The sequence below is a fragment of the Sturnus vulgaris genome, chromosome 7 (assembly GCF_052056855.1).
Source record: "Sturnus vulgaris isolate bStuVul1 chromosome 7, bStuVul1.hap1, whole genome shotgun sequence".
Classification (NCBI taxonomy): domain Eukaryota; kingdom Metazoa; phylum Chordata; class Aves; order Passeriformes; family Sturnidae; genus Sturnus; species Sturnus vulgaris.
In genome coordinates, this window is record NC_142249.1 from 37782248 (window position 1) to 37807000 (window position 24753).

The following is a 24753-nucleotide window of genomic DNA, read 5'->3' on the forward strand; positions in this document are numbered from 1 at the left end:
TTATAAAGGATAACAGTTTTCCAATGACATGGATGAGGTTTGTTTTGTGGGCATGAAATTCAATAATGGAAGGCTTTTAATAAATATATAATTTACAGAAGACCAAGACTTACATGACAAATGTAGTGTCATATTTAATTTGGGATGCTAGCATGCAGCTAAAAGTGATCTACAGATTAACCATTTGTTTTATATGGCATCAGTACAGCAGGCAGAGGTTTACTCGTGCAGAATTTGCTGTGAAAGCCACAGATTTCACAAAGGGAACAGAGGGACAAATAAGAACAATACCATTTCTTGATCCTGTCCCTTTTTTCAGCTTCAAGAATTCCATAGAAATATTAAGACTGCAAATAATACTGTTTCTAGCTGCAATCACTCTCTCTAGCTGTCTCCTGGATCTGCAATAGAACAACCCCAAGGTGACCTCTTCCAGCAGCATGGAGCCTGCAGATCCAATGCTATCACAGGGAAGAAAAGAAAGCAAAGGAGAGGAGTTTAAGTGAAGGAAAAAGCTTATTTTTCCCTATGAAGAACTAGTTTTTCATATATTTCTTTCCACAAACTTGATGATGTTCCTGGTATCTGAATGAGGAGGGAGCTTGTTCATGACATCTCTCCTCTTTGTTGTGTCTCATCCCCTGGACTGATCATTCCCAGTCACTGACATATTTTCCAAATTCTTCTGTCCAGAACCTGGAGATTTCAGCAACACCTGGGAATGCCCTTGAACACCTCAATGAGAATGGTGCTCAGCTTTTCCTGTGCTGGTAGAAGCTGAGGACTGCTTGGGAGGAATGTATGGATTCATTTTAATTATAGATTTTCATGTTATTTTGCTATATTTGCCTGTATTGGGTTGAACCCATGGTTATATATTTTTTCCTGCACTGAGGAAACACTCACTCCATGAATTTAAATTGTTTAGGATATGGTGGCAGTGTGTCAGGTGTCCCCCAAGGCAAGGACAGGAGAAATTCAGGATTCAGCTTTCCTTTTCTTGTGGTTCCCTTTACCCTTTTATAACCCCCAATCATATTTTCCTTCCTCTTTATCAACTCCAAAAGTGGCTGTTGCCCTCCCTGCCTGCTTACACTTCTCTTCCTCCCTCCATCTCTGCAACCTCTCTCCATGTTTGGTGAATCTGTGGCTGAGTGAGGATCAGGACAAGGTGCATGAGCAATTCTCCCATCTGAACCAGACTCTCAAGATATTGATTTGAGTCAAGGATGAATTTCTGCTTTTCAACACCAGACACCAAACATACCAGAAGGAAACAGGAATTGATTTTCTCCAAATCTTGGTGCCACCCTGCCCAATACACAATTCTCTGTCCTGCCTAATACCTTTCACCAGGGCTTGACAAATGCAGGAGAATTTGTTATTAAATACTTGTTTGCAACAATTAGTTGTTACTAATTAGCTCTGCCTGTGATTAGCTGTAGTCCAAAGGCATCTGTTATTATCCTTGGAGCATTGTGGGTATGGCTCCCTGTGAAGCTGCTACATTAATAATGGTCTGTTATATCCAATAGGTCAATTTTGCTTATTTAATTTTTTAATTAGGGATGAGATTTATCTTGACATTACAGTAACCACTTACAACAGATGATTATCTCAATATGTTTTCTCACTTGGGTTACATATGAACTTCTGACAAAAATAAGTCTTTAAGTCTTGCTTTACATACAGTCTTTGTGACCTCACTTGTCTGAGGTATTCAAGATAATAAATCCACTGGTGGTTTGCTGGGAAATGGGAAGATTTTGTTGGATTTTTGTTTTTTTTTTTCTGTGTCTGACCTGAAAAAAAAATAAATATTTTCCTGCAAGTGCAGTGTAGAGAGTCAGACAAGAAATCTTTTTATTTCTCTCTGATGACACCTCAAACGTTTGTTTCCTTTCCAGACTTTGGAGAGACATTGACTGAATTCATGCTTTTGCTTTCTCACCACTATTCTATCTTACTCTGAAATTTTAAAGAAAAACTCCAACCATTTTTCAAACTTTTTATCTTTTTATTATTTCAGGGGCCAAAAGGCAAGAAGTAGCCTTAATGAATGGGCTGACTGTTAACTTGCACCTTCTGATGGTATGTCTTTATGATGTATATTTGATCTTGTGTTGACAAGTATTTTTCTCCCTTCTTTGTGTGTGTGTAAGCAGAGTGTTTTCTGAGGACCTCACAGAGACAGCACTGGGTGACAGATTAAGTTTTTAAGCCTTGGGAGTGATATCTTGAATAATGTATGTGCAAGATCCGGCCTGACTCAATACTAAGCAGGAAAACTGGACAGAGAAATATTTTCAAGGACACTGGGAAGTTTGAGCTGTTCTCACATGTGTTGTATGTCATTTGCCAGAGGAAATAGCATTATTTAAGAAACATCTACAAGTAACTTCTCCAATTTCAATTCCACACCAAATTTCAAAGATAAGGAAACAGGAACTCAACCGTGAGCAAGACAGAGCTGTAATATCAGTCAAGCTTAAAATGCAGCTGCCTACAAGAGATGACACTTAGAATTATGCTATTTAATATGTGCCTGAAATGTGCTAAAGCATTTTGATTTGCTTGGCATAGCGACCATAAATGTGTTTTATTTATGCTCAGGTGTCCCTGTGGCTGCATAAAGCCTGTCTCTGGTTCTTCAGTATTTCTTAAGATTTGGTTCAACTGAGTGATCTTAGATGTGAATCTTTGTTTTGTGTGGTTCTCACAACAAGGTTTATCCAGATTATTGGACGTGCTCCTCTGACCTTTTTAAATTAACGAACCCGGAGCAGGGCAGGGTGGTGCTTGGTACAAGCCAATTCAGTGGCTACTCTGCCCTGAATTAGGTGTGAATTTTCGAGTACACAGACCGTGCAGAGGGTTGTGTCACCCAAACTAACTGGAAGTCTTCGTAGTCCTCCTGGCACTGAGGAGCTGAGAAGAAAAGACCACCCAGCTGTAGGTGCTGAGATCAGGTCTTTGGCCAGCCTTGTTTCGGGGGAAGGGATGATTCCATAACTGAAGTTTTAGGGCAGGGATGTAAATCTTAATTCTTTTTCACTGCCTGCTACTCTCCAGCTGCTGCTTTTGATTGCTGGATGGAGCTGGGTGAAATCCCAGCTTCCCTGGCTGCAGTCAAAGCTTTGCCATTGATTCCTGTAAGTTCAAGTATTCACGGCTGGGTTTTGGTGGCCTTTGTTATGGATATGTGAAATACAGTATTATAACACTTTCATACTTTGATAAATGTTATATGGACAAAGAAATATTTGTAATTTCTGGGGGATTCTCTGTAGTCTGCATGAAAGTAAAGCAAGTCTTTATTAAGTTATATGCTGGGAGCATCTTTCTCATCTCGGCTTAGATAAATTTTAATATTTTTCTCTTTTTTTTTTTCCTTAACAGCTATCTTTCTTTAAGCCTACTTCAAGACGTTATAAAATTCTTCTAGAAGCAAGAGCCTTTCCATCTGACCATGTAAGAAATTAATATTTCACCATATTTGTATTATTAATCATATTTTTCCAAAGAATATCAGTAGTATGATTTGAATATTTATTAGCTCATCTTGTCCAAGTAACTTTACAATAAAAGAATATGTCAGAATTTTTTGAGCTTAGCATATTTTACAGATTGTAGCTTTATTCCTTTTATTCAAGTAAGAAGTGTTGCATGAGGAAAAGATTGAATGGGTGCATTGATTTATTAGTCTTTTTAAAGACATTGAGCAAACTACTGGCCTAAATCAACTAAAGTTGTAAATGTTTTATTAATTCTTGTTGCTGTTTTACTTTATGAAACCAAATCAATACAAACTCACAACATTAACACTTATATATCCCCAGACAGAGATGGAAATGTTTGTTCTTAGCACTTTAGATTACTAGTTCAAACATAATTTGTGTGCTATAAAATAAGAGACAATAGCCCGTGCATGAGAGCTTCGAGCAAATTAATCTTTGGGTTTGTGGGCCACCACTACTTTATCATCAACACCACAAACTCCTGGAAATTGATAACAAATTAGATCTCTAAGGTGCAATAAAAGTGACTCAAGCTACTAACAGGTTTATTTGTAATGAAGATGCTGGCACAGATGTGTACACCTCAAATTGCTTTTATTCTAAGTAATGTTCATATTAATCCCACATTTGTTCCACGTGCACTTGTACATTTACACTCCATCCTCTTAAATTTCTATGGCACTTCACTAATAATCTCTGCAACTGCCACCACTTCAGTTCCTGTCGTGAAATTTTAAACTCTTTTATACTGTTATTTGATGATTTTTATTTGATCTCCAGGACTATTATTTATCAATAAAATGGGCAGATAGGATTTTTTAAATAGCTTGAGAGTTTAAAGCTCTTATTTCCCTCCAGCTGTGCAGCAAATAGAAGAGGTGAGAATGTCACAGGGCAGGATGTGTGTGCTGGCCAAACCTCGTTTGTATTGGCAGCAGGGCAGGTGGGTACCCAGGGCTCCTGGAGAAAGGATGCTCAGTCCTCCTTGGCTGTTACCCCTGCAGGCTTGGCTTTCTGGCCTCTGGTGAAGTGCATCCATCACAACACATCACAGAACCATGGAATGGTTTAGGTTGGAAATGACTTCAAGATCATCCTGTTCCAACCCCCCTGCCATGGGCAGGGATGCCACCCACTGGATCAGGCTGCTCAGGGCCCCATCTTCACCCTCATTCTGCTCCATGGATTATCCTGTGGGATTCAGGCTTTGACTTTGTCCTTGCAGTCTCTCTCAAAATTAAATTCAGATCTTTTTCAGCCCAAACGAAATCTGTGAATTTCTCAGTGGAGCTGGATTATGCTTTCAAGCATTACTCTTAGTGAAAGGCAAGGCATGTGAATACCTTTCTCGAGTTCTGATGTATTTGTCCTTTTTTCCCTTGTAGTTGTTTATCAGGTATTTGTGTTAATGTTGTCTGCATGGAATTCTCTTCCAGTATGCTGTGGAGTCCCAGCTCCGACTGCATGGGCTGGATGTGGAGAAAAGCATGGTCCTGCTGCAGCCACGGCAGGTTGGTGAGGAATCTGTCACTTCTGTTTGCTGCAGGCATATATTCTCAAATATTCTAGTGTAAAAGTTGCAATCTGTGCTTATTAAAATATAGATAAAATTAATGAATCATAAACAGATGTGTTTCAGCGTATATTTTTGACATTAAACCCCATTTTATAATTGCTGATGCAATAGTTAGTTTTCCTGGAAGAACAAAAACAAAAAAGCTATTTCCCCTATTTTTCCTGCTTCCAAAAGAACTGGCAGCATCTTGAGTCACCTGCAAAATATAGTAACTCATTGAGAATGCCCAATGTCCTTTGAATGTCCTGAGGTAAGAGATTGCCATAACACGAGCACCACTGTGTCTGCATCAGCACGGGCTGAGGGAAAGGTCTGCTCTGGGTAATATGCAATTCAGATTAATTTGAAAGGCTGCCTCGCTTCACTTCTGCAGCATTAAGAACTTTGTCACCTAACTATAAACCAAGGGTGACCTTTTGCTTCTGAAATCTGAGTCATCTTGTGAGTAAAGAGCCCACTCCTGAACGCTTGATAGATTTGCAGAGATTGTTGAGATAATAACAGTCCCTTGCAATTCAACCATCTTGCCCAAGCTTTTTTCAGTAACAAGTCTAATTTAATTCTAGGTTTTCACTGCCTAATTGATCCCTAGGTGGTGGTATGTTTTACAAGATCCCTTGCTAGGAAGACAGGAGGAGGATGGGGCAGTAATTTTCCTGTAAAGAATCAAAAATGAGGTTGACTTTTTTTTTTCTTGTGGCTGAAATTCTTCTATATTTAATGACCACAGGTTTGGGGATTTTTGTACTTTTGATGATGTGAGACATTGTTTTTGAAATATGAATATGGCAGGTTTATAATAGCTTCCTGTGGGATGCCAAGTTTATCAGAAAAGTACAGAGTGAAAGTGATAGACAACTTTCAAATCTTGTGGGTGTCACAAATTTCAGATGTCACTTAAAAATCATTAGATAGTCTGTCTGCACCAGGAATTTTTGAATTTTTGAATTCTGTGAATTAAAACTGTCAAAAATATTAAAGAGTATGAAGCATGTTAGGGTTTGAAGTGAATAGACTTTTGATAACAGGCTCCTCCAAGATTAATTTGCTAAAGATTATTTTTTTGAGGTTATTTGCTCATAGGTTACTTTATAGCACTATCTTTGTATATTATTTCCAAGATAAGGGTTTGCTTTTGATCTCCTTATGCAAGCAACCTGGCTCACGGTAAAATATACATTGTGAAATAAGGAATGGCAATGTCATTACTGCCAGAGTTGGTATAAAATGTGTGCTTAAACTTTGTTTTAGGGGGAGGAGACCTTGAGGACTGAAGATATCCTGGCTGTAATTGAGGAGGAAGGGGACTCTATTGCTGTCATTCTGTTCAGTGGGGTGCAGTACTACACTGGACAGTTGTTTGACATCCCTAGAATAACAAAGGCTGGCCAAAAAAAGGTAGGACTGCTCTAGATGTGTCCTTTTCATACCAATTTTAGATCCGTTTTCTCTGTGAAATATTTTAATGTCAGTTGTTCTGGGTTTGTTTTGGTTTTTTTTTTGTTTTGTTTTGTTTTGGGTTTTTTTTTTTTTGTTTTTTTTTTTTTTTTTGGTTGTTGTTTGTTTGGTTTTTTGTTTTTGTTTTTGAAACAAAACACGGGAATTTGTAGGTCTCTGGTAAAATGTAAAAGCATTCTGTGACCAGATCCTTTGGGACTGTGTGCTGCATGAAGAAATAGCCCTGTGGGAGCAATCTTTCAGGCAGATGAATGTTAAACTATTTGGAAAAGGTAATTCATGACTATTAACTTTGACATGGCTTTTCTCGAAGGGTAGAATACCAAGAGCCTCAGTGAAGAAGGAGGAGGAGGAGGCAATCCCAGCTCTAATCTGTCTTTGAAAGTTAGTTTGTGTAAGATTTCTGAGCTTTTTCGACAGACTTTCATGATTTTCCTCCTTTCCTGTAGCTGTGCTATGGCAGATTTTGCCCCCCTTGAGCAGGGAGGTGAGCTCCCCACAGAGCCAGCACTGCTCAGACTCCACTGATGAGTTTTCCAGAGACAGGCACAATGTGGAGCACATCAGCATCACAAGATGAGTGTGCTTTAGTGATGACTCAGCCTTCAGAGCTTGCAGGCAGTGTGTTCTGTGGACATGACTCTTTAACCATCTCAATTGCCTTAGGAATCCAGGAGAAAATAGTTTTTAATTAAGTTGTCTTATCAACAGGAGGTCACCAGACTTTCCATGGTGGCAGCCTTTTACTGGATGCACCTTATCTCATACAAGATTAAACCACTGAAGGGTAAACTTATTTAGTATTATTGGATTTTTGGCAAACCAGCTAACTCTTTATATTTAGTGGTTTAGTTCCCTGGAGAGGTTCCTACCTCACAGCACACTATACATCTCTGTAGCAGTCGGTTTGGCAGTGGAATTTTTTCTGGACGTCAGGGTGTAAGTTATGCTGATGGCAAGTGATGGTAAAGCCCCCCTGGGGGAGCAGAGCAGGTGTGAGAGCTGGTGCAGGGCCCGTGGGATATAAAAAGGGAATGTTCTCACAGAGCAGCACCTGGTGTTAAAACCCAGTGTTAGAAACAGTACAAAACAAAACCAACTTCTGACAAGGATTTAGAAAAGCAGGGCGAAAAGAAATGTGGGGAGTCAGCTGCAGGGGAAGTGGGTTTGTGTAGAAGCTCCAAAAGCAACACTGCTTTTGGAGTTTGGTTTCCTGGAGTGTCTGCCAGGATTTTGCTGACCACAAAAAATCACAATTCCATGGTGCTGGAATGTTAGGAAGGGAAGACAGGTTATTAGCAGGATGATGCCACCCACTGCTCTACTCTCTCCTGGTGGCAGCAGAGCTTTCCTTCAGCTGCCAACACCTACAGGTCTTCAGTGCTGCTTCCCAGAAAGCTGCTCTGTGATGTGTCTGAAGGGTGTCTGAGAGAGAGAAATCTTTCTTCCTTTCCATAAAGATGAACAACCTGGGAAAAACCTATCGCTTTACCACCTCTCCAAGGATGCTCTCTGGACTGTGGGCTGCAGACTTGGATATGTGGAGGAGATGCAGTTTCACTGATAGCTCTAAACTGCCCCAAAGTGGTGTTCTGGGAGAGAATAGTCACTCACAGCTTATTACATAGAGTGGAAATGGATTTGATATCTATAAAATCTGAGGAAATAACCAGGATTTAGTGGAGAAAGATTGAAATTTCTGCAAAGCAGTGCAAATAATAATAATGTTAACTCAGAGGTATGGGCTTCCACAGGGATGCACACAAAAACACCACACACTTTACCTAGAGACTGTATCATGTTCCTAAAGAAGAGAGCAATATGTGACAGCAATTCAGCATTCCAGCAAGAACAGGTAGATATCAAAGGCCTGCTTCCATCTGAATGCCTGTTAGAAATGACATAATGTAGACATGAATCCCTTCTTCCACAGATTTTTCGAGAGAGAGAGAGAGAGAGAAAAAAACCACCAAATTGAATTTCTAGTATCTTTGTGTTTCGAGTGTGCAGGATTGAGATCCAAGTAGATTCATGGGCTAAAATGTCATTAGTATACTGAAAAAGCAAAATTAATTCAACCTGAAGAACTGTTTGAGTACCCTTAAGGCTTGAAAAGCATGAGCCAGCCGTGTTTTTATTTCCCTCCTGTCAGATACACTCAGCTCAATGTCCTTACAGATTCTGCCCCAGGGTTAAGTGATGTTTATATGTTTATACAACCCCTCTATGTAACAAACTGTTACACCACACTTCAACATCTGCGTATGACAAATATTTACTTGAACAGCCACAAAATCGTTGATTCATGAGAGTTTCTGTTGGTAAGAAGCGTTTCTGCTCCCTGCTGCTTATCTTGGACTCGGGGCTTCTGGTTATCAAAATGCCTGAAGTGTGGGGTTTTCAAAAGAATTGGCTCCTCTCCTCTTTTCCCAGGCAAGAGCTGGGGTTGGGAGCTGCCGTTGGATTAGAGGAAAACAAAATGTTTCTATGGGTTTAATTGGACTTACAGACCAAATCTCCTTCAAGAGCTCCTGGACCAGATGAATCCAGCATTGTCTTCTAGTCAACGTATTGCCACAGACAGGCTGAAAGTCCTTTTAAAAGCAGATAAGACTGAAAAGTCATGTTGGTAGCAAAAATGCAAGGTTTTCCTTCCTAGGGATGAAGGGTAGTGAGTGACCCTGCACTCTTGAGCAGAAAATAGTTTGGGGAGAGCTGACAAGCAAACGAGTCAGAAGGGGAAAATACAAGGTGAAAATGTCATTTGAGAAGAAGAGAGGGAAAAAAAAATCACTTGTCAGCCAGTATGTCAGAGAGAAAAGTCATACACAGATAGTCTTAATAATTCTTTTAATGTACAATTGAAATAAAGTCCCACAGTGTTGTGCCGTATCAGGGGTTGGCTAGAGATTTGAGCTGTGAGCTCTGGAGGTCTGGAAAATGTCCTAGGATTCTTGAGGTCAATCATTTATGAATTAAGTTACTGATTTCCTTTTACATTTTTTAAGCCAATTTCCTAAGTTCTCTGCGTACATTAAGATTCCTCCCAGAGTGAAAGCTCTGCACATAGACAGCTTCATTAAGTCATTAAATATTAAATGAACTAAATTAAGCTTGAAAAATTACCTCAGGCTATTTTTCCATCTAAGGTCTCTCAGATAAATCGAAATTACTACATATTGTGCAAGAGACTCATCAGCAGGCTGAGGAGGATGTAACAGTTTTCCTTGTATCATACTTTTCAAGCTTTTGCTCTAGAGGATGGAGAAGACTGAGTTGTTTTATTCTTCTACAAGTGAAGAAATGGCTGACTTTTAGGAGACTCTACCTTTCAAACACAATTTTCATTTCATAAGTTACATTGTACTTTCCACTGACTCTGTAGCATTATGTAAAATATTTTAATCTCTTGAGTCCCAGTAGGAAGAGCTTTAAGATCCTTCATCTTCATTTCTTTTCCTGTCTCTCTTTCTAAATGTCCCAGCTTTGCTGGCGTGAAGCTGTCATTTCTCTCCCTCTTTCCAAATGTCATTGTCCATGCTGAGTTGTTACCTGCTGGTTATCAGCAGCTACCCAGACACTTTGCAGAAATGACTTTTAGATGTTGGAATAAAACGGAAGATGCAGGGGAGAGCACATGTCCTGTCCTCTTCCCGGAGCAGATGGAGAGCTCTGTTTCCCACCAGCCGTTCCCATGCAGTCCTGGTTCTGCGTGGCTTGTGCAGGGAGAGCTGCTTCAGTTTGTTTTACTTCTTCCATGCAATCTGTGTGGCTAAACATTTGCTGTTTGTGTGACTCAAGTGCCAGACACCTCCCTGGGAAAGCAAACCAGCACAACCCATCTTGCAGATGACGACTCGAGCAAACTGGTGCGAGTGGGCGTTTCTGAGACGATGCAGGAGCCCTGCCAGCACCGAACCCGAATTTCCAGGCTGTGCCTCAATCCTGTCAAACAGTCCCCAGTGGAATTGACACCGACCAATTTCAAAGTGGTGGGGAGCAGCTAAAGGAGTTCAGGAGGATGACCCGTGGGTGTTATGTCAATGACTTTCCTTTCTGTGGGCTCTGAGCCTAGTGTGGGTTTAAGCTGATCTATTGAAGCCACTGTCAGTGCCCAAAAACTTTGTCCGTGTCAAACATTGTGTGGATGTGCTTATGGAGCCTCATTATTGTGAAGGTGTCCAACCTCCCACTGTCCCAAGGGTCTCCTCTTACCTCCCATCTACTGTATTTTCATAATTTGGTATTGTGTGGCTGAACATATTTTTTTAATGCAGTATGCAACATACTGACAGGGAAAGGACAACTGGTTTTGGTACATGATTTATAGAATTAAATTTCTTACATGCTTTTTTATGAGCAACTTTAAAAAAAAATTGTTTCAGTTTTGTTAATGCACAGCCAGACACACACATTCTGCAAGACTCATCATATTCCTGCTTTCCAGTGAATCTGTCATAGAATTGCTTCCAAAAGTTTGTGTGGGATGCATGTACCTGTTAAGGTTTAAATCCAGTCAACTGAAGTTTTTAAGTTAATGCCTTAAAACCCTACAAGAACCTACTCATTCACTGGCAATTGTTTTTAGTGTGCTGTAGCTTATTTCTGTGATCCAAAGCCGTTTTATCCCTGAATGAGAGCTTTCCCATGGGAATTCTGTGTGCCCTAGCCTCTCTGCATTAGCTTCACCATTTCAGTTATTTGTCTTAACTCAGTTCTGTGTGTCCCTGTGAAATCAAACCACCATGGCTATTTATTGAGACTCTAGTTCCTACACTTAGACCATGCAAATGCTATGGCAGTGAGTTTTCTTCCCATCGTTTAGGAGCAACTTTTCCAGCTGATAACTTCACAAATGTCTCCATTAGAATTAACATGTCACATCTTCTTAAAATGCTACTCCGTACAAATTGTTATCTAGTTTATACAGAAGATTAAATATACCAAAGTACTGCTTAAATAATTTAGCTAAGACTCCCTCCATGCAAGAAACAGCAGGAGATTCTTAAAAAAACCCCTTTGTTTTATTATTGGACGTTGATTTTTCTGAAGCCTGTGCTCTCACTCTTATTCTTACCCTGCTGCTTGCAAGCAAGCTGTTTGTGTTTTAAAAGCAAAATGTAAAATAGCATTTAATTTGTAGTCCAGGCACAAAAAGCAGTTTTATTTCTCTGCTCTTAAATAAATAGCAAAGCTTTGAATAACTTTTTAGTTTAAAAATGCTGCCATCCAGTGGTTATTTCGTGAGTAAAACTCTTTACTTTTAGATCTAGGAGTCTCTCATCCTTAGATGTTGGGTCCCAGTCCCTCCTTTTTCTCAGTGTCCTGTGCAAATAATGGTTATGGCAAATACAAGACTTTTCACAGAGAAATTACAGAATCTTTCTTTTTAAAGACAATTATAGGAGTTCTTGAAGATCAAGGCATTGCATAAGCTGCTGTCTCATACATTTGGATTCCCAAAGAGCAAGGTCCTCCTCGTTTAAATGCCAAAGACACCTTGAGCATGAATATATATTGGATTGTAATTGTTCATGGCTAACTGCATCATTATGACTGTTACTGTCTCTGCCTGGGGTTTGTTGTGCCATACAAGTGTTTGTATTTATGCATTTGTTCTCAATACTCGTTTCAAGTGATTCCACTTCACTGAACAATCAAAACCTCAGCAATCTAAATCCTATGCAAGCATCCTTGAGGACAAATCGCAGAACAATTGGTGATTTCTACATGTATCTGTGGTGTAGAAAACTTGTTTCTGGTAATGACTCAGAACAAATGGGACTTGACAGATTAATCATAGAAGGGTTTGGGTTGAAAGGGAACTTAAGGATCATCTTGTTCCACCCCCCTGCTATGGGCAGGGACACCTTCCACTATTCCAGGTTGCTCCAAGCCCCACCCAACATGGCCTTGGACCTTTCCAGGAATGGGGCAGCCACAGCTTCTCTGAGTAACTTTTTCCAGCGTCTCACCACCCTCACAGAACAAATATTTCTTCCTAACATCTAACTTAAATCTCTCCTCTTTGCCTTTAAATCCATTCCCACTTATCCTATCACTCTCTGCTTCTGTAAAAAGTCTCTAGGTAGCCTGCACATACTGAGAGCAAGTTAAGCTCTGAAGGAGATCTTTTTAAGATAATTTTACAGTGATTATTATCTTAATAAGTAACCTAATAATCATCTCTTTCCTGCAGGGATGCCTTGTCGGATTCGACCTGGCTCATGCTGTTGGGAATGTAGAGCTTCATTTGCATGACTGGGGAGTGGATTTTGCCTGCTGGTGCTCCTACAAGGTAAATCAGATTCATTTTTTTGAGACCATTTTCCATAATGTCACTTATCTCATGGGTCAGCAAACACATCAGGTGAATAAGAGCTGCACCTGAGCTGTTGAGCAAGACTTGGCTGAATCTTTAAATTCACAACAGAGAGATGGACACTGACTTTAATGGTGCCTTTGTTATGAGTGGTTCCAAAAAGTGATGGTGGCAGTGACCTACAAGGTCAGTTACAGATGGATACTGGTGGTGGTTAAACATCTGCCCTGTGGCCATGGGACCAGGGGCTCTTCTCTTACTTCTCACACCAAGAAGGTCTCACAACTATAATATTTTATGAAGTGGTCCCTAAATAAGATAATATTCTTGTCTAAACTTTATTAATTTCAGATCACAGAGCAAGGTATCTTTAGTTCCTTTGACTCCTAGTGAGATTAGGACTCAACAGACATAGATGAATTGTTTGATATCTCTGCTATATATAATATACATATATAGCAAATATATATGGAACTGTTTCAGATGTACTTCAATTTTCTGGCCTGTTAGACTTCAAATATCGTATGTAAGCCAAGAGAGATGCTTTTAAAACTAATCTGAAAAAAATGCATCTGCTTTTACCTCCATCAGCACTTTGTGACAAATGCTAAGATCTCCATCTAGAAACTACTAGAAATGTTAAAAGGTTTGTTTTATGGATCAGGGTGAGGGAAGTGATACTTTACAGATAATGAGCATGAATGTACATGTTGATTTATTCTTTGCAGTATTTAAATTCTGGAGCAGGCGGCCTTGCTGGTGCCTACATTCATGAAAAGCATTCCAAGAGTATTAAACCAACGTAAGTATTTTTCTAACAATAAATTCCGAATAAAAGATGCTGTGAAGTTTAAATGAGAAAGAATCTTCCCTTTGAATTGAGATCTGAAAGTGAAATTCTGTGGATTCCTTGCCATAGAATATGGGCATGTGCATCTACATATATATTTACAGAAGCAGAAGAAAATTCCTGTTTCAGGAAAAACTCACTGGGCTAATATTGTTACTGATTTATTGCTTCAATGAAAAGAGTAGTAAACATTTAGACAATTTGGTTATCTGACTTTGTTACTTCAGATGGGTTGTTTTGCACTAACTTTAGTAAACTTTGAAATTGCTAATGCACATGCTCACATCTAAAATGCATTTCCTCCTTTAAGTCTATCAGTTCTTAACTAAATAGAACCATAAAAGAGAGTGTTGATAATATTAAAAACAAGCATCCTAAATCATGGCTATAATATAAAGAGAATATTTAACGTCGTCCTTTAAAAATGGATTTTAAATAATCATTGAAGTCTTCGGTTGGTGAGCAAAATCAAAGACAGTTTCAACTCTGTGCCTAATAGCTCTTTAGTAGTGGCATGTTTTCATTAAAATTGTATCCACTGGTAAAGCTAGGAAGTATTACATGGAGATCTGTTTTGAAAGGCTGTATAATCCATGGAAAGCTCAGCTATCAGCTGAGGTTAGCTGCATTAACAAAAAATACCTGTTTAAGCCATTTTATGGCTATATCGATGTATATTAAGGACAGTGGGATAAATACTTTTAATGCACTGACAAATGTAAACATTTCTGGCTGTAATGCTTGGAGAAATTGCTGGCACTTCCTTTTATTTTAGCTTGAAGAACGCAAACTAAATGAGGTTTTGGAGACAAATAATATTATAATAAGCAGCTTTGCTGCACTGTGTGCTGGTTTCAGGCTGTCTAGACTCCCAGGAGATAACAAAATAACACTGATAAGTTCTTCTCAGTCACCCATAACAGGAAACTCATTAGGATGACATATGACCTGTTGTGAGCTGATTCCAACCTTATATGCGAACACAGGCAAAACATACTGGATATCTGGATGTTTCTTCTGGAAAGGTTTTTTCTTGCTCCCCTGTTGCCAGGTGCAGGCATTGCTCCCATGGCCACACCTGGTTGTGTGGTTCCTATACATCCTGGTTGTGGGGAACTGGGAAAATGCTGAACAGTGAAAAAAATGTGAAAAATTACAGAATTGCTATAGCTAGAATGACTATAATATCAAGGACTTTGAGTCTTTTTTCTCCCTTGATGACATTTTGGAACTTTTCTGAGGGTACTAGCTTGGTGTTGTAGGTAGAAGATTAGATTAGTTTTTCCTGAACCAGCTCTTTTATACATAGCCATTAATTTGTGTACTGAATCTGGATACTGAATATCTTAAATGAAATTACCTATATGGAATAGGCCTTTCCAGCCTGGGGAAAAATTAAGGATATAATTCCAAACTTCCTGCATCGACCCTCTGCATTATTTAATCATAGTTATTTAATAATTCCCGAGATTTGATAATAACTCATCAAATTGTTGTTCCTATGCCCTGGCTGCACTACTTTACTTTCTTTCCTGCATCAACCAGCCATTTCAGGTCTCCAAATAAGGCACTGAGACAAAGGAGAATTTGTCTATGTCAAAGTATTCAATTGTATAGCTGATTTAAATGCAGAGCAATTTGCTGTGTGTTGTACAATCAAATAGAGTGGAATTTAACTGCTCGGGAAGTTGCAGGCTTTGCTCTGTAGCTGCAGAGGCTCTGGCTGTCATCTGAATCAAGGATGACACCCAGTGGCCGCACAACTTCAGTCAAGAGCAGAGGCACCAGCCTCTTGTTTCTTTGCACCTCAGCCCACACATAAGCAGGGAATTAAATTCCAATCCAGCTGACACCCTTTTGTCGTTTGAGCTGCCTGAAATACTGTTCTAACTCACGGCCAGTTTTAGGTGAGTCACTTTTTACCCGCCTTTATAAATTTTCCTAATTTGGCTCATCCTTCATATTTCCTGCAAGTTATCGACTAGGTAGTTATTTTTACGTGGAAATAATCTAATTTGTCTTAATGGGAAAATGTATGTTCTGACTGTAATTCAGAGAGGAAGAACATTTGACTTTTAATATCTGAGGCTGGGGCAAAAGGAATTAATTGAAAATAAAACAGATTGGTCCAAAATTTCATTTTGAAACCCCCTAAACCTAGCTACTGCACATTGGCAAAGGAATTCAGGTATTTTGGTTTAAGTTCTCTTAATTTTGTGAGTATGATTTGTCTTATGCCCAGCTTAAGAAACTGGGTTCTTCTCCAGCTGCTCCCTCCAACAACAAAACATTTATTTGCTGTTTTCTTTTAAAATACAACTTGAGAAAGAGTTGTTTAAAGTATTTAAAGTATTTAATAGCCTTACCATCACTATATGAGGCCATGCCAGAGCTGTTTTCTGTTTTGGGGCTGCCTCACTGCAAACCTCCCCAACCCAAACCTGATGTAAATCAGTAATACCTGGGCATGTCCCAGCAGACAAAAGGCAAACCAGTCACACTCTTCTTCATGGAAGTGTAAGATTCCCACAAGAGTTATAAAGTTGATAATTCAGTATTTTGAGAAAGGATTTATGCCTGAGGGCAGGGGGAAGCTGGGGGTGATAGAGTCTCCTGTGTCCTGCTGTTGTTTTGTCATTGCAAACACCATCCTGAAGTCCTGCAAACACCTTGGCTTAGCTTGGGATAGCTCTCTAATTCACTGCAGGGGCCATGGGTCTAAAAGTGACATGTTGTAGCCAGTCCAATTAACATCTCTACCCAAGCACGTGGGGTAGTCCTTTGCTAGTCCCCATCTTTCTCCTCAGAGCAGTAAAACTCAATCAATCTGACATATACGGGGCTGATCTATCCCCGTTCTCCCATGATCTCACCTCCTTTGAAGTCTCTCTTAATACCCAAATAGCTTTTTTAATACCTGCTCTATATATCACAATGCAATATATTCCTGGCTAATTGTGTGAGAGTCATTTCTTTATGCGAAGGTTTCAAAGAAAAAAAAAAATTAAAAAAAAAAAAGGACCTAGAGAGAGCCGAGCTATGAAATACTTCTGAAACCATTGGGTCAATGCAGGCTGAGCCTGTGCCACCAGGTTTCCATGTAAGTGTTGCAGAGTGGAGGTTTCCAACACACTTCAGACTTCAGGGAGCACTGAAGTGATCTACTGATACTGAAATTTTGCTTGTCTAGCTGTTTGGGCTCCAGAAAAATTCCCATTTTGATTTTTGAATTTTTTTTCTCCCTCCCTAGTTCTCCATTTATAAAAAGGATAACTTGAATTACCAAGCAGTTTAGCTGTAATGAAATGTGAATATTTGTGAGCACCTGGGGGAGAAGATGCTTGAGTCAGGTGTCCCCATCAGAGTGTTTGCAGGTATACATGGGCAGTAGGCTCAGCTCTGCTGCCAGGTGGTCAAAGGGACAGGAGGAGACAAATTTGTAGAGCCCCGAGACAGTACACTAAGTAAAAGTAAGGCACAATTTAAACAGATGAAAGGGAAATAAATGTATGTAAAGCAGTCAGGAAAATAATAGATAAACCCTGGCAGAGGATTAAATGAAAGCTGTGCAGTGTTTATAAAGAAGGGAATTATCAAGACTTTAGCCCACACTAGCAGCAGGTAGTGTTTAAAAGTGAAAAGTTTCCGTGAAAAAATGCTGCATGTGCAGGAAGCATCTGATGTCCAAAGAATGTCTTGGCTTTTACCATAGGATAAAAAAAAAAAGTTTAAAAGAGCAAGAAGCAAAAAAGTAACGATTTCATATTAGCTTTGAGGAACAAAAGGCATCTTCAGCCAATTTCTTCACAGACAGAGGTGAGATATCAGCTCTTTTCTCAGACCACTTCCCCTTTTGGTATTTTGATGCCAGTGAAAATGCCAGAGCACAAATAGCTTCCTGCTACTTCTTTATAGAGACCTTTTTTGGTATGTGGACTCTAACCCTGGTGTCAGATAAACAGAAATGTGCTACTCCAGCTCCTTATACTTTCCCTTCCCATTTTTCCCAGGTGCTCTGGATCCTGCTCCAGTGCAAACCTTCTCTCTCCACTAACTGTTTTGCAGGAGGTTACTCTACACCTTCTAGGACTGGTAGCTCCTGCCGAGTTCTTCTTTGCTCATTTTCTTGATTTATGAGGAGGTATTGCATTAGTATTTTCTTTGAATTAGAGTCACATAATCCCCAAAATAAAGAGCTGAATCTTCTGTAAAACTGCTGAAAATAATGTAACTTTGGAGAAACGTGACTTGGAAGCAAAGGACAGTCATAAAAGATTAGGAAGGTTGTTTTTATATCTACTGTACTAGAAAGAACTAGCACTGATCTTGTTTAGCATGCTTCTAGGAATCATGGGATTATAGAATGATTTTGGTTGGAAGGGACCTTAAAGACCACCTCATTCCACCCCCTGCCAAGGGTAGGGACATCTTCCACTATCCCAGGTTGCTCCAAGCCCCATCCAACCTGGCCTTGGACACTGCCAGGCATGGAGCATCCACAGCTTCTCTGGGCACCCTGTGCAGGGCCTCTCCATCCTTACAGGGAAGAATTTCTTCACTCAGACTGAGTCTTCTACGCAGACTTTACTCATATAATAGGCTAAGATGGTCCATTTCTCACTGACCCCTTGAATTCATCCCCTCTGAGTATCTCAGCACTGCTGAAAGCTTTATCAGAACAGAGCTCCTTGTCCTGGTCAAGGAGAAGATCTGGAGAAGTAATGTAGAGACTGGTTGGGAAACTGTGCTGGATGCAGCCAGGTGGGAAAGTCAGAGGAGACAGATGGCAGTGAGCATGCTGCTGTTCCAGAAGGGTTCTCACTGGTCCTACTGGACTCAGACTGTGGGCTAATGTAAATAAACTACTCCTGCAGTGAACACGTGTCCCCTGAGTGCATGAAGCATCCTGTGCTAAGGTAGAAATGAACTGTTGCTTTGCCAAGGAGATGAGAGCAATTTAGCTCCTTGAGCTAATTTAGAAACCAAAAGTTAAAACCTCCCTTGGGAAGAGACTGTTTAGGAATAAAGCTATCGGCTAATTAGGCTTAATTGCATTGTCTTGGGACAAGTGATTTATTAGGCCAATCTAGACCCATGATAGGCCTGCAGGGGTGTGTTCTCGGATTCACCAACTGCATGGCAAATATCCAAGAGCATTTTTTAACTTTGGAGTGAGTCTCTAGGAGAAAAAACGAGAGAGGTTAATGTGCACTCACATCATCTATTCCCATTCTTATTTCTTTGGCTTCCTTTATGTGGCTCCCATGATTGTCTCCTTGTTCACTGTCAAGCATTTTCTCTCTCTCTCTCTTCCTTCAAATCCTTCCTTGTGATTAAGCTGTATCTTCAAGCAATCTCACCTCTTTTCTCATGATAAATATCCTTGTTCTTTCCTTCCTGAAGGTCTTCCCCTTTCTTTTGTCATCTCTGCCCTGGTTGGATTTTAAGGTGATTCTAAAAGTGCTGTGTGTGAACTCTGCACCACCTATGGGATAATTGGTGTGAGTGTGGAAGAAATGTGCTGCTCTCATTCCCTGAGTGCACTCCCATGCATTTCTCCTCCTGGACCACTGACGGGACATCCCTTGGTGTGCTGTGCCATGGTCCTGTCCTACTCCCAGCCTCGGGAATGAGAGGGAGGTGGCTCATTTCCTTCCACATTTGCCTTCCTGTCTGCAGCCTCGCCTTTCTCATCGGATGGTGTAAAACTCAACTGCTCCAACACATGAAAGGAACCAACTGGCTTAGCCTGATGGAAAGGTGAATGTAGCCTGGGGGCGACTCTTGCATCCTGTTAACTAGCAAGGAAGGGATCCTGGGGCTCTCCTTGGAGTCTGGATGGTTGCTGTGATTTTCCCTGGCACTTCAAAGGCTGTGTGTTGTTATCTGCCTGCTCCCTGTGCCTCAGTTCTCCACTGCCATGCAGGTAGTTCTGAAAGCACTTTGCTGTGCCTTGATTTTTCCCAATAAGACAAAGGAGCAAGCTTCCTTTCCACTGAACTTACAGAAATGCAACACTTGTACTGGTGTTACACACCTCTAAGAAAATGGAAAGAAAACCTTCTTTGCCTGCTTTTTTAATAAGTCACAAAAAGAAGCGTTATTTCCTATCTTATTCTTATCCATTCACCTGTGTGTTTCTGTAGCCACATCACAGAAGCTCCCTATATTAGGGAGGAAAGAGTTTATTTTTAACAAAAAAACCTCTAGTAAATATTCTGCCATTTCCACTACGAGCTCGCTTACCTCTGTGCAGAAATGTGCTGGAACTAATGCAATTTTGCATCTGGGATTTCCTATTAGATGTTGACTCACTTTCAGTTTTCTATCATTTTTCACTTTTTCTACTTCAGAATTTTTGGAACTTTCTATGAAGCTTTCCTCCTAAGATTCTTAGTTAAACCTATAGTCTGCACGTGCCCTTTAAAAATCAGATTTGCTCAGGCTTTTGTATTGGTTCATTAGACCACAGTGGGGAATTGTGTCTAATTTCTCCTTATAGAATGTGCTTTGAGCTCATGGTATAGCTTGAAATTGCTGTAAGCTGAAAGCACCAGCAAGAGCCTTTATGCTTTTGTACCATTAATAGTCACCAGTTTTCTCCCCCCTTATGTCCCCTGGAGTCTGCTCCTGTCATTGTCAGCTATGGGTTCAGACGGGGTTTTGTGCCCAGGATGTTTCCCAGAACTATTCGTGTCCTGACCTGGCTGAGCACCTCTCTGGCTTTATCTGCAGCTCTGGGGTCACACACAGAGCTTGTGTTGTGATTCACGTCTCAGCCAGAGCCTGATTCAAACCATTTTCAAAGGGCATTAGAAGGTCATTGCTCAGGTTAAGGAAATAATTCTGTCTTGTTGCGTTTTGCAAAGTTGACATTCTGGGTTTGTGCACAGGGGGATTATGAAAGTGGTTTTTTGGTCAGATTTTTTTTGGTTTTTTTGCTTGATTTACCACTTTTGTTTCCACCTTTTCAAGGAGTTTCTAGTCCTCATACTCCCTCTTTCTCCTGGTTAAAACTTCTTTCCAATGCTCAACCAAGATAAGGTCTCACCAGGTCAGAAACCTTCATATTTTTCTTTTTCTTTTGTCTCCCTTAATCAAATCTATTTTATCTTAAAGTCCAGAGAAAGACATCCACAGCCTGCTGTCTTTTATTTCTTACCCATCTCCACATGTCTTTGAATCAGGAGCTTCCTGGAGGCCTTCATGACATATATTGTCTATTCTTGCCCACTCGCTGTAAGCCATTCTTCCTCTCACTTTCCATTTGTGAAGTACTTACTTTCACACCTCTTTGTCGCTGCTGGTAAATTTTTACTGTCACAGTGACTACTCCTCATTTTTCACCGGAGTAATTTTCAGTGCTGGCTGGCAGCTGCCTCTTGCTGCCTTCCACTGTGTGGAAACTGCAGGGCAGCTCCTGCTGCACAGAGCTTAAGTGTCTGAAGAGGAGTTTCTAGGGAGATGCTGGGAGGAACACAGAATCTTCCCTTTCCTTTTCCTTTCCCTAATTTCTCAGTCAGCATGACATCAATTCACTGCTTCTAATCACATCAGTGCAACTGTTTCGGGAAAATGTTAGGTTCTTTCTATCCCATGCCATGAAAAACAGCTGCTCCACGTGAAGAATTATTTATTACTTTCTTTAGCTGTGTACAGATTATTGAGCAAAAATTGAATAGTTTCCTACTGAAATCTAGTTTTTCAGAATCCCTCTGTTCTCACTGACAGTTTTGTGAGATGACTTTCAAGCAACCCATTTTGAGCTAGTGCAGGGAGATTTTGGCAGCGTGTGTTGAAGGTCAGAGTTGCAGGTACAGTTATTTTCTGACAGAAGAACAAGTTCATCTAAATGTCTTTATTTGATGCTTCTTATCTGGTTCTGCAGTGAGAAGAGCCTGAAGCTCCTGGAACTGCAGCTGGACCTCATGCCAAACATGGCATACTCACATTGGACCTCATGTCAAATTTATTTTAGACCCTGTAAGATTGTTAGTTTATGTGCTACTGAAAATTTGGGCAAGCACAGTCCAATAAAGAAAAACCCCCATGTCACTTTTTTCTTGTTTTCTAGTTATGGATGAAATGTAATCTTTTTGAAGATCAACTCTTAAAACAACTCTGAAAGATGCCCATTTCTGTTCTCCCTTAATTATTTAATGTCTTAGACTTTAACTGAAAAGACTTAATTCAACTTTTCCTCCTTCAGTATCACTTAGTACAAGTTTTGTAAAACAACTACTGGATTCTGTGGCAAATTTACTGGCACTTGAAACTATGAATTCAATTAGTTCTAGCCACTGCCATAAAAGAAAAAAAAACTCATCTAGTGTGGATTGTTTCTTGTTTCAGGCAAGGAGCAGAGGTGATAACTTACATTTTAGCTAATAAGGATTCTGGTATGATAAAGGTCTTGCATTAATATTGTGATTACTCTATTCAAAAACAACAAAGACCCAAGGAAGCGCAACTTCTCCGATCTTAAAATTTTATATTATATTTCAGTCAGATACATTTATTATTTAGAAATCAATCTAGATATCCTCCCCTGAAAGATTTATTCAAGGGATTGTAGAGCCTGTATAGTGCAGTAAATGCATCATAGTAATCAAAACTATCCAAGTCTCCCTTAAGTCAGAGCTCACATTTAAAAGTAGCTCTAGGAGGGATTGTTGCTTTCACTTGTTTAATTTAATCTATTTGAAACAGCCTAGAAAAAAAAATTATGGAATTCTTAAAGAATATAACATGATTTTTTTCTTTTTAACACTGTAAAATAATTGAGAGCTATTCAGTACTTTATTAAAATCACTGAGAACTTTATTAATATCTCTATGAGTAAATTGGCTCCCTGCTTGATTTTTAATTTCTGGTGTTAGGCAGAATATTCAATTTCCCCTTACTAAATGTGTGAACATACTGTTGGCTGTATTCCCCCTTTTCATATATCTGATATTTGGCCAGTGAAAGTGTTATATGAGCACTTTGTGATAATAGTTGTTCGTAAGCTGATTTAACAGTTTTTAATTCAACTTCATTAGCCTTAGGGGGTTTGTTTTTTTGTGAAATCTTCTCCTGGGATTTAATTTAGGCTCCCATTTTGTCTGCTGTTGGATCATACCTTTCTCTTGCCTGATGATGGCGAATGAAATTATTGTCCCTTATCTCAAGTGCCTCAGAGGTTTGGTGGAGCTCTGTGAGGCTCCAAAGGGCCCTGATTGGATTGGCAGCATTGCAGCCATTCCTCTTCCTCATGCCCTGGCCACAGCAGCTTGTTTCCTGCTACAAAAATGAACTCAATCTCCTTTTGTTTTGACCTGGAGGGGTAATATGGATGGACGTGTTGAAATTGGTGTATTCCCACTTGTGTCGAGCCTAAAAGACTAACAAGGTAAAAATCAATCCAGGAAGAGTGTGTGCACCCTCTGCCTTCAAGCACCCACGAGCTGCAAATCACCTTGTACTCCACTGACCAAACAGCCCAGGTTTTTCACCCAAGAGCCTCTCTAATTGTGACAACAGTTTTGTTAAATCACCCACCTCGAAGAATAGCAAAGCTCAGGGAGCTGAGAGCTGCCCAGCTACTTTTGGAAAGAGGGCGATTACTCAAATCTGGAAGTTTCTTAATTCCACGCATTGCAGTTGCATAGTTAAGTGTCATTGTTTAAATTATGAGACTGTATTTCAGGATTTGGGTCTTTTCTGTTAAAACTTGCTGCTAGGCAGAAAGTGAGTTTAGCTATTTTTTAACCAAGACAAGCCTCAAAATAGAGGAGAAAAATTGTCTCCCTTTAGATGGTACTGAAAATGCAAGCCTCTTAACAGAAGAAAAATGTCATGCTATTAGCCTCTAATACAATCACATTACTTTGGTCCTTTGACAAAGTAAAGCCTCATTGATATTAAATATGAAAAGTTACTACTTTCACAGTAGCAACTTTTCATAAGGAGTTTTGATTTTTTTCCACTGAGTTCTAAGAGACTGGCCCATTAATAATATATGGCGCCGCTCACAAGTCACATATGCTTAATAATTAGGAAACATTTGTAATGAGTTGAAAAGGGTAAGGAAAGCAGCAGAGTGTGTGCAAGTCCTAAACTACAGAAGTCTGAGGCTAATAATTACCTGGGCTTCAAAAGCTTTTCAAATCCTAACAACAGATCCTACTTAAAATTAACAGGCACTGCACAGAAAAGAATAATGAAACAAGTCCAAGCTTACCATTTGGGATAAAGGATAGCTAAAAAGATATAAGGAAGGAAGAAAAAAAAAGGCTTTAAATATAGCTTCTGGCAATCTTGGCAAGGTTTTCTGAAGGAGACTGTGAGAGTTAGGTTCGAAATATTGCTGAAGTCTAACAGGGGTAGCTGCTATAACTCCCTTAATCCCTCGTGCAAATCCTAGCCCTTATAGATATATACTGTGGGGCTACTCCATAGCTGACAGCTTCTCAGTATGGGAGGAATTTCACCTACACAAGGGGGTTAAAATAGTTGAATTCTTGATTTCAGTGATGAAACCGGGAGTTGCTTTTCCATTATTCTTTGTTTTGATTAAACAGACCCCTCATCATTTCAAACATCATTTGGAATGTCTTTTCTCCCTTTCAGTGAGCTGTCAGCAGGGAAGCTCTGGGTTGGAGCAGGACTCTGCTAGGGTGCTCAGTATGGAGAGGGTGGGGTGGGGTGAAGTGGAATAATGTTGTCCATTCACTTGGGTTTGCTTTGTTTCAGCATAGCTGTAAAATACCATGAGGAATTAAGCAATAAAAATACTGATTTTTAAATTTTTTTTTTTAACCTTATTAGAAATGCCAGTTAAGTGATCTAGATCAAATATTAGATTCTGAAATTAAAAGAAACCTAACACTGGCAACAGCTTTTGAGGGTGAGGAGATAATTTGGTGAAAGGCTGACAGGAGAGGAAAAAGCCAAGTGACCTCAACTTTACCTCCACATACCCTTTCCTTACCTGCATATTAAAAAATCCTATATAAGATGCTCCAAATAAATCTATCTCTTCATCCTT

At 39.8% G+C, this 24753-nt stretch overlaps 1 protein-coding gene across 1 annotated transcript in view; it reads left to right on the forward strand.

Moving 5' to 3' along the window:
- The window catches only part of KYNU (kynureninase), a 57992-nt gene that overhangs the window by 20559 nt on the left and 12680 nt on the right, over nt 1-24753 (forward strand). Inside the window, exons 5-10 of the mRNA XM_014870799.2 lie at nt 2030-2091; nt 3400-3471; nt 4955-5029; nt 6346-6492; nt 12752-12850; nt 13603-13676. Coding sequence (XP_014726285.2) covers nt 2030-2091; nt 3400-3471; nt 4955-5029; nt 6346-6492; nt 12752-12850; nt 13603-13676 — 529 coding nt within the window. The remainder of the gene's footprint in view (nt 1-2029; nt 2092-3399; nt 3472-4954; nt 5030-6345; nt 6493-12751; nt 12851-13602; nt 13677-24753) is intronic.